This window comes from Chiloscyllium punctatum, chromosome 3 (genome assembly GCF_047496795.1).
Source record: "Chiloscyllium punctatum isolate Juve2018m chromosome 3, sChiPun1.3, whole genome shotgun sequence".
NCBI classification, from domain to species: Eukaryota; Metazoa; Chordata; class Chondrichthyes; order Orectolobiformes; family Hemiscylliidae; genus Chiloscyllium; species Chiloscyllium punctatum.
The window spans coordinates 92,760,446-92,770,450 of record NC_092741.1 but is presented as its reverse complement, the minus strand read 5'-3'; the positions used below and the strand labels follow the sequence as shown (position 1 = coordinate 92,770,450).

Here is a 10,005-nt window from a genome sequence, read left to right as displayed (position 1 = left end):
ACCATGTTGCCTATCGCTAATAAATCTAAATCCTTCCAAATATGAGTAAGCCCTGTCTCTAAGAACCTTCTCCAATAATTTCCATGTCACTGATGTAAGGCTCACAGGCCTTTAAGTTCTTGGATTATTTCTGTTGCCCTTCATAAACAAAGGAATAACATTAGCTATTCTCCAGATCTCTGGGGCCTCACTTGTGTTTAAAGAGAATACAAAAATTTCATACAAGGCCCCAGCAATTTCCTCGCCTGCCTCCCTCAGCCTTCTGGGATCCCTTAAGGTTCTGGGGATTTGTCAACCTTAAAGGCTTTCGAAACACCCCGCACCTCCTCCTTTTTTATATTGACATGTCCTAGAATAGCAACATACTCCTCCCAAGACTCATCATCAACCATATCCTTTGCCTTTGTGAATACTGATGTAAAGTATTCATTAAGAACCTCACCCAGTTCCTCTGGCTCCAAGAAAAAAATTCCCTTTTTTGTCCTTGAATGGACTTACCATTTCCCTAGCTACCCTCTTCCTCCTTTTATATGTATAAACCTTGTGGAGATTTTGCTTAATCACACTGTTTCATCTTGTTTCATCAACAGCAAAGTATTCTATTCAGGTCAATTTACAAGTCGCTGCGATCATTATAGAGGTTCGCACCAGGTCGCTGCAGAGGGACTTAGATATGATGCAGAGCTGGGCTGAGGAGTGGCAGATGGAGTTCAACCCTGCCAAGTGTGAGGTTGTCCATTTTGGAAGGACAAATAAGAATGCGGAATACAGGGTTAATGGTAGGGTTCTTGGTCAGGTGGAGGAACAGAGGGATCTTGGGGTCTATGTACATAGATCTTTGAAGGTTGCCACTCAGGTGGATAGAGTTTGTAAGAAGGCCTATGGAGTATTATCGTTCATTAGCAGAGGGATTGAATTCAAGAGTCGTGAGGTGATGTTGCAGCTGTACAGGACTTTGGTTAGGCCACATTTGGAGTACTGTGTGCAGTTCTGGTTGCCTCACTTTAGGAAAGATGTGGAAGCTTTGGAGAGGGTGCAGAGAAGATTTACCAGGATGTTGCCTGGAATGGAGAGTAGGTCGTACGAGGATAGGTTGAGAGTTCTCGGCCTTTTCTCGTTGGAACGGCGAAGGATGAGGGGTGACTTGATAGAGGTTTATAAGATGATCAGAGGAATAGATAGAGTAGACAGTCAGAAACTTTTTCCCCGGGTACAACAGAGTGTTACAAGGGGACATAAATTTAAGGTGAAGGGTGGAAGGTATAGGGGAGATGTCAGGGGTGGGTTCTTTACCCAGAGAGTGGTGGGGGCATGGAATGCGCTGCCCGTGGGAGTGGTAGAGTCAGATTCATTGGCGACCTTTAAGCGGCATTTGGATAGGTACATGGATGGGTGCTTAATCTAGGATAGAAGTTCGGCACAACATCGTGGGCCGAAGGGCCTGTTCTGTGCTGTATTGTTCTATGTTCTATGTTCTATGTTCTATGTAACCTGGAAACTGCCATGATGTCTATATCCTTGAAATTTTGTAGTTTCATTTCAAGTCTGAAGCATAACATCCTTACTTTTGTGTTCAGTTCCTTTTGTGATAAACAATAGCATCCCATTAGGCTTCTTAATTGCCAAGTTCCTGTTTTCCGGATTTCCAGCATCCAGAATTCTAAATGCAACCAACATCCAAGATTCAATAAGGGAATTCTGGATGCTTGGAATCTGGATAATGAGGTCCTTACTGATATTGGCAGTTGGAAGAGAATAATGTATCTGATGTCAATTAGGCATATCTTGATTTCATCAGCATTCCCACCAATTTCTTTGTTTCATTAATGTAAAGCATATAGCAGTAAGAAGAGAAGCACAGAACAAAGAAAGAATGTAGGAGCATAGGTTCTATAATTAAGTCTAGCTCAATACGCACCTTATCAATAAAGGCAGAATCACTCATCGCAGCCAGGTATACTGGTACTTATGAATGGTGATGGCCACTTGATTTTAAAACGCATTCATTTTGTGGCAGTGATGAGTTGAGTTTTCCAAGCCACCAGTAATATTGTTCATGCAACCAGCAGATTCAGGTAACTGGCCCCCTCCCATTCTAGTGCATATCGACTATCAGGGAGAAAACTGTACCTACTCCTTATGGTTCATATATCAGAACATCCCTTGTTTATCAAGAATCTAATTATGTTTGCCTGAAAAACATTCAAAGACTCTGCTTCCTAAGTCTTTTTTGGGAAGTGAGTTGCAAATGCTCACGGACCTCTGTGAGGGAACTATTTTCCCCATCTCTGCCTTAAGGGAGCAGCCCTTTATTTTTAAATAGTGACCACTCGTTCTAGAATCTCCCACAAGAGGAAACATTTTTTCCATACCCACACTGTTACAACCCTCGGATTCGATATGTTTCAATCACGCCATCTCTTACTCTCTAAGCTTTAATAGATAGAAGTCCAATCCTTTCAACCTTCCCTCAAAATACAACCCACACCATACCAATTCCACACAGTAGACTAATAAACCTTCTTTAAGTTGTTCAGAACACATTTATGTCCCTCCTTAAATAAGGAGACCAGTACTATATACAGTAATCCAATTGTGGTATCAACAATGCCCTATATAACTGAAGCATAAACTTTCTACTTCTGTATTCAAATCCCCTTATAATAAATGATAACATTCTATTTGTTTTCCTAATTACTAGTTGTAACTGCAGGCTAATCTTTCTTAATTTCTGGCCTAAGACAGCCAGATCCTTGTGCATCTCAGGGATCAACATTTCGGGCATCAGCCCTTCTTCAGGATGCCCGAAACGTCGATTCTCCTGTTCCTTAGATGCTGCCTGACCTGCTGCGCTTTTCCAGCAACACATTTTCAGCTCTGATCTCCAGCATCTGCAGTCCTCACTTTCTCCTCTTTGTATCTCAGGGATCTGCAATCACTCACCGTTTAGACATTATGTTTTCCTTGCAAAAATAACAGTCTCACATTTTCCTACATTTGCCACGCCTTTACCATTTCTTAATCCTTTGTAGTTTCCTTATGTCTTCTTCACATTTTTTTAGAATCGATCTTTGCTTCATCAGAAATATAGCTGCCATACCTGTGGTCCTTTTATCCAAGTCATTGATATAAATTGTAATTGGTTGATGGCACAACCCTGATGCCTACGGTGCACCACTTGTTACATCTTGCCAACCAAAACAATTATCTATTTATGTTTGATCTAAGTTTCCCAAAGCCAGTCTTCTACGCTTGCCAATATGCTATCGCTTCACCACCAGCTTTTATTTTCCACAATAATTTATGAAGTGCCACATTATTAAATACTTTCTGGAAATCCCAACTCTTCTGATTGGTCAGCAGTTCTGTGGGAGGTCCAGCCCTGTTCAGGTAAATGTCTGATTTGTGGTGATGGCATCAGACCTCCTGGAGACAAAGGGTATGGGATTCTCATTGGTTCTCCAATCATTCCAAATTCATCCAAAGTTGATAGGGCCATGAATTTCCATTCTTTTGATCTCCTGACATTACTCTTAGAGGGCATCATGTGGAATCTATGGCTAAAGGGTTTTTGATCTGTTCCTGTAATTTTTCCATGGTTTCAGTGCATTTTCCATTGAAAAAAAGTAATATTGAGGCAATATTTCAACACCACAACCTCCTGAGGCTATTTCAAGGAACACTCAATATTAAAATTCTGATGGATTTTCTATAATGAAATTTTATCTATAATGCTCCCAATCTTTGGGCAAGGATCACAGCATTCCCAAATAAAGAGGTAAATAGATCTGGCAGCATCTGTGAAGAAATATCAGTGTTAACATTTCATGCTCGGTGAAACTGGATAGGTGATGCCAGATCTGCTGAACCTTTTGAGCAACTTCTGTTTTTGCTCCTGATTTACAGCATCTGCAGTTCTTTCAGTTTTTAAAGAGGTAAATAGCTTGGCTATTTATCCCATTTTTCCTTGAATCCTATGTTGAATGTATAGAGTAGAATCAGGAAAAGCATTATGAGAAGCCTGACCAGTTACTTGGGAAGAGATAATAAAGTGAGACAGGGAAAATAACTAAAATATGCACAATAGGAAAGCACAATGAATTGCAAAAACAAGTTGAATAATTGATGTATTGACAAAATAAAATGTTGTATTAATAATTAGGCATAAACAAGAGAAATCAATAGTCAAATCTCAAAAGCACCTTTATCACCAATGAAAAGATAACTCTTTTGAAATAATTAGCTTTAGTATTTGTTAATTCCAGTAAAGCTAGGTTGAAAAGATTGTTCAAAATGAGGATTAATAATGATTACAAAACATATTGTAGTCCCCTTTAAGTATGAATAAGCATTGACAATCCAAGTATATTATAATACCGGCACTCCTGTATCCTTTCCTTGTTCTGCGCTTCTTATTTACTGGAGCAATACATACTTTGTTTTAATGAAATGAAAGAGATTGGTTGGAACTCTGATGAAAACAAGATATATCTAATTGGTTGCATAATTTTACGTCATTTAGACTGAAATTCAAAACCAAAACATGATGAGTCTCAAGTTACATCGAGGAGCATGTTCCTGTTGTTCAATACATGCACTGGATCTAAGATATTTCTTGAGAAATCATAACAAGGAATCCATGAAAACGAAGAACTGAGTTAGAGCAGCACTTATCAGATTTCACCATCAAGAGGCCAGAAGCATTCTTCAAACACAATTACAGTATATTCTTTAGTTAAGGTCATCATGTGGCTGCAGTGAGAATGTGTGAAAATCTGTCAAATGTGATGTGATAAGTCCAGTATCTTTGTGAATCAATTTGACTTGAGATGAATATTGAATGATTGAAGTGAAGTGATCGTTTACTTCCAGTTTAAAAATTCTGTAGTCATTATAATAGTAATAATATTTATTTAAAATGGCTCATTCTAATTAAAGTTGAAAATTGTGTTTACGTTGACAACTGATGAAACAACGGTATTTCAAGAACATATTTACTTATGAAAGTAACAATGGAGCTTCAGAAACATGAACTAACTTCAATACAGTGTGGAAGATGGATCAAAAAAATTTCATTTGACAACTATGGCACTTCTTGGGCTTACCAAAGCTGAATTAAAAGTATTGAGAAATTATTTATTTTTAGCTTCATTATAAATATATCTTTATGTTAGTTAAATAGCCAAATCTGTCCAGTATAGAAATGAAAACTACGAGTTTCCTCAATGGCTGCCCAGCTAGAGAGTCTCACAGAGCAATAGTTAACTAACAGAAAATTTGAATAATTTTGCCTTTGCTTTTAATTGACATGGTGAGTCAGTGGTTAGCACTGCTGCTTCACAACGCCAGGGACCCAGGTTCAATCCCATCTTTGGGTGACTGTCTGGGTGGGTTTCCTCCATGATCCAAAGATGTGTAGGTTAGTTGGATTGGCCATGCTAAATTGCCCACTGTTTCAAGGGATGTGTAGGTTAGTGGATTAGCCATGGGGAATGCAGGGATAGGGCTTGGGTGGGATGCTCCTCAGAAGGCTTGTGTGGACATGATGGGAGAATGGCCTGCTTCCACATAGTATGGATTTTATGATTGGAATTTATGAATATTATGTCTTGTGAAGCTTTGTGAACTGAGTGACAGCAGCATTTGTACAATTAAACAAATGGTTGTATTAAATTGTACTAAATGTTCCTTTCCACAGGATCAACATCTATTTTAAAATATAGAGGACTTCCTGGCTCAATATTACTGTAAATTCCTCTTTCATGAATTGTGTCTTTCCTATTTCAAGACTACACTGAGCAAAGGAAATTAATTCAACCCAATCACAGGATAAGGCCAATACAAAATACTGCTTTGAATTTGTCAATACCTCATGTCACAAAGACAGCCAGTCAACAGCTGTACATTCAGCGTTATATATGCTATTTGCAGTTATTGTAATGGTTACAATAATAGCCAACTTACAGGTGATTATTTCAATTTTACATTTTAGAAAACTACAGACAGCCACCAATTTTCTTGTTCTTTCACTTGCTGTAACTGATTTTCTAGTGGAGTTGGTAGTTTTTCCTTACAGTATGATTAGGTCTGTTGATACATGCTGGTATTTTGGAAGTATATTTTGTACAATCCATTCAGGCCTGGACATGGTGCTGACAATAACATCAATTTATCACTTACGTTTTATTGCCATTGACCGTTATTATGCTGTGTGCAAACCTTTACACTACAAAAATCACACTGCCTGTCATCGGTTTATTTGTTACATTTAGTTGGGTGTTTTCTATAGTTTATGGATTTGCTTTAGTTTTCTCAGATGCTAACGTACATGGAACTGAAGATTATATCAGTGCTATTTCTTGCCATGGCAGCTGTATACTCATATTTAATAAATTATGGGACCATCTGAATCCACTGATAGCATTTTTTGTTCCTGTTTCAGTTATTGTATATATATGCCTCAAAATATATTTTGTAGCAAGGAAGCATTCTCGAGCAATTGGAAATATGATGCACAGAATGAGCTCAAACCAGCAAAATAACACAGGAAGTTTCCATAAAAATGAATTCAAGGCTGCTGTAAAACTGGGGATTGTAATAGGAGTCTTCATAATCTGCTGGCTGCCATTTTTCATAATTACCATTGTTGATCCTTATATTGGTTTCTCTGCATTGTTTGAAGTGTTTGTGTGGCTTGGTTATTTTAATTCCACTTGCAATCCAATGTTATATGGCTTTTTTTATCCCTGGTTTCGCAAAGCATTAAAAATGATCACTTCTTGTAAGATATTTGATCAACACTCTCTGATGATGAACGTGTACCTGGAATGACAACCTTTTGCAAAAATGAGAATTGTTTATTTTGTGATACTAGTGAGCCATTTCTGCTGGGATTGCTTCTTCATTTAGTGGCATTAGTATTTCATAATATATTGAATTATAGTATATCATTAACATAGGAAACTGTATTTATAAAGTCTAATTGTCAACCTGCAATTGTTACAATTAGTCTGTTCAAATTTATGCATGGAATAAACTTTGGAGATTTGTTAAGATTACATTGGCAGCCACAATGCAAATATGTTCACTGACTGACTACCACGGTAACTAAATTGCAAATTTAAAACTTATGTCTATCAAGCCAGACTTCACTTTGGAATCTGACTTGCCCAAAATTACCATCAGCTGGGAATATTACACTACTCTGACTTAGCATCGGGATAACTTGAACCGAATGCTGGAACATCAATTTCTTCGGGGATCAATGGTTTATATCGCATCAGAGCAGCTTAACTCATGATGTCAGCTAATCCTTTCAGGTACTTCAATAAAACAAAGAACCACGGACGCTGGAAATTTGAAGTTTCTGAAGAAAGATCACTGAATTTGAAATGTTAACTCTGTTTTCTCACTGATTTCACCAGACCTGGTGAATTTTTCCAGAAATTTGAGTTTTCTTTTCAAATACTGTTAGCTCAGTTGGTTGAATGACTGGTATTTAGTATGGACTGATGCCAACAGCACATTTCAATTTCTGTATTTGTCACTTCAAAGATTCTACCTTCTCAACTTCACCCCTCCCCTGAGGTGTAATGACCCTCAGTTTAAACCACTGCCTGTCATCTCTCTGTAATGGTGGAGCAGCCTTATGGGACAATGGTAAATTTACCTTGAATTATATAACAGTAACTGGAGTTAATCTGGAGAACATTGACTGATACTGAGCGTGAAGTGTTGAGGTTTGATTTCCCACCAATGTTCTGTGAAGATGTTCCCTAATAATTACCATTGAAATTAAGTGGATTTGTTGACTTGGGTCACATTTCCACTGAGAGATAATCAAGCCTTAGCGCTAGCATTTCCTAATCAAAGCGAAATCAGGGACAAAGTATATTTGGAGCTAAAAATTCAGCAATTTGATACTGAAGAAAGTTTGGAAATTGTGTTAAAATTTATGGACAAAATTCAAAACAAAACCAAACTATTAAATGTGTATGTGACATGGTAAGACTTTGATAAGAGAGCTGGATAGTTATAGTATTGAAGAATGCATAAGTGAATTTAACAGAATATATTGAAGACTGGAAAAATTATATTGAAGATTTCTAAGTCAGTATTTGCCTTCAAATAGTTGAATTGACATAGCATGTCAAACATGGATAGATTCCCAATATTGATTGAACTTAGATTTTCAAAAAAGGCCTCGCTACTGAAACAAAACTTAAGCATTTTTAAAACTCCAGTAAAAATACATATTTCCAGCAGTTTTCATGACACAAGGATTCAATAGTAATGATATTTCTAGATCATCCAGATATGCTGGCATTAATATTAAAGAAGGTTCATAACCAAGTGAGGCAGAGGCACCTTCGGCAACTATGCAGAATACATAGATTGAGGAACTGTAACAGAAGAACAAACACCGGAAATTGCCAGAGCATGGTCTACAAGTGTTTCAAATTTCACTTGAAATATGATTGTGAAACACGTTGCCCTCAAGAAAATGAACCACAACACAGAGGGTCTGTGAGGAGAAAGTGACAATACTGATCAGGCAGAAGGAATCAAATTAGTTTCAAGTTGTTTGAGCTTTGTAATGTATGCCCTGATCACAAATTCAATCAGTTGTGAAAGTGTTAGACAATGAATGCATGCCCACAGCAAACTCCTGCAAATTGTACAGAAGTAAATGAGCAAATCATCAGTTTTAGCAGTGGAAAGATAAACATTTAGCCGAGGAAATTTCTGTTTCCTTTCTTCAAATGGTGACACAACAACTTTTACAAGAGAGTGCAGATATCTAGTGTAGAACCGAACCCTAATCCACAAGCTTTGACTTAGAAGTAAGAAAGCTGCCACTAAATCACAATTAGTAATGTTTAATATCTTAAAAATATGTGGTTTATGTTTTTATAAGGTAAGGTGGTATAATGTTTTGTAAATGAGAGAGATGGTTGTTATATTACAAGTCTTCAGCTTTCATTTGGTTTCTCATGAGGGTCCAAGTGAAATGTATTATTTAGCTGCCTATCTGTTGGAAGCTTTGGAATCCAGAGGATGTCCCAAAACTGCTACTGTCTTTTTAAATAATTCAGAATTTAAAAACACTGAAAAAACAAGCTGGATCTTAGAATCTAGAAAACAACTGAACCTCTTCATGAAATTCATCATACAGCTCACCACCACTTTTACTTTAACAATATAGCGCAGAACAGGCCCTTCGGCCCTCAATGTTGTGCCGACCTGTGAACTATTCTCAGCTTGCCCCCGCTACATAATTCCAAAACCATCCATGTGCTTATCTAAGGATTGTTTAAATCTCCCTAATGTGGCTGAGTTGACTACATTGGCAGGTAGGCCATTCCACGCCCTTACCACTCTCTGTGTAAAGAACCTGCCTCTGACATCTGTCTTAAATCTATCACTCCTCAATTTGTAGTTATGCCCCCTCATACACACTGACATCATCATCGTCGGAAAAAGACTTTCACTGTCTACCCTATCTAATCCTCTGATCATCTTGTATGTCTCTATCAAATCCCCTCTTAGCCTTCTTCTTTCCAATGAAAATAGACCCAAGTCTCTCAGCCTTTCCTCAAAAGATCTTTCCTCCAAACCAGGCAAATCTCCTCTGCACCTTTTCAATGCTTCCACATCCTTCCCGAAATATGGGGACCAGAACTGTACACAATATTCCAAGTGGTCCCAAAACAGATCCTTGTAACACACCAGCACTTTGTATAGTTGCAGCATGATATTGCGGCTCCGGAACTCAATCCGTGTATGAATAAAACCTAACACACCGTTTGCCTTCTTAACAGCACTATCCACCCTGGTGGCAACTTTCAGGGATCTATGTACATGGACTCCAAGATCTCTCTGCAAATCCACACTACCAAGAATCTTTCCATTGACCCAGTATTCTGCCTTCCCGTTATTCTTCCCAAAGTGCATCACCTCACATTTAGCTGCATTGAACTCCATTTGCCACCTCTCAGCCCAATT

General features: G+C 38.0%; 1 protein-coding gene across 1 annotated transcript; it reads left to right on the top strand.

Annotated features, from left to right (window-relative positions):
• Positions 1-5,918: 5,918 nt before the first annotated feature.
• Positions 5,919-6,831, top strand: LOC140454171 (trace amine-associated receptor 4-like). Its single transcript, XM_072549040.1, is given in 2 exon segments — positions 5,919-6,220; positions 6,222-6,831. Coding segments are annotated over 2 exon segments (912 nt in total).
• The last annotated feature ends 3,174 nt before the right edge of the window (positions 6,832-10,005 follow it).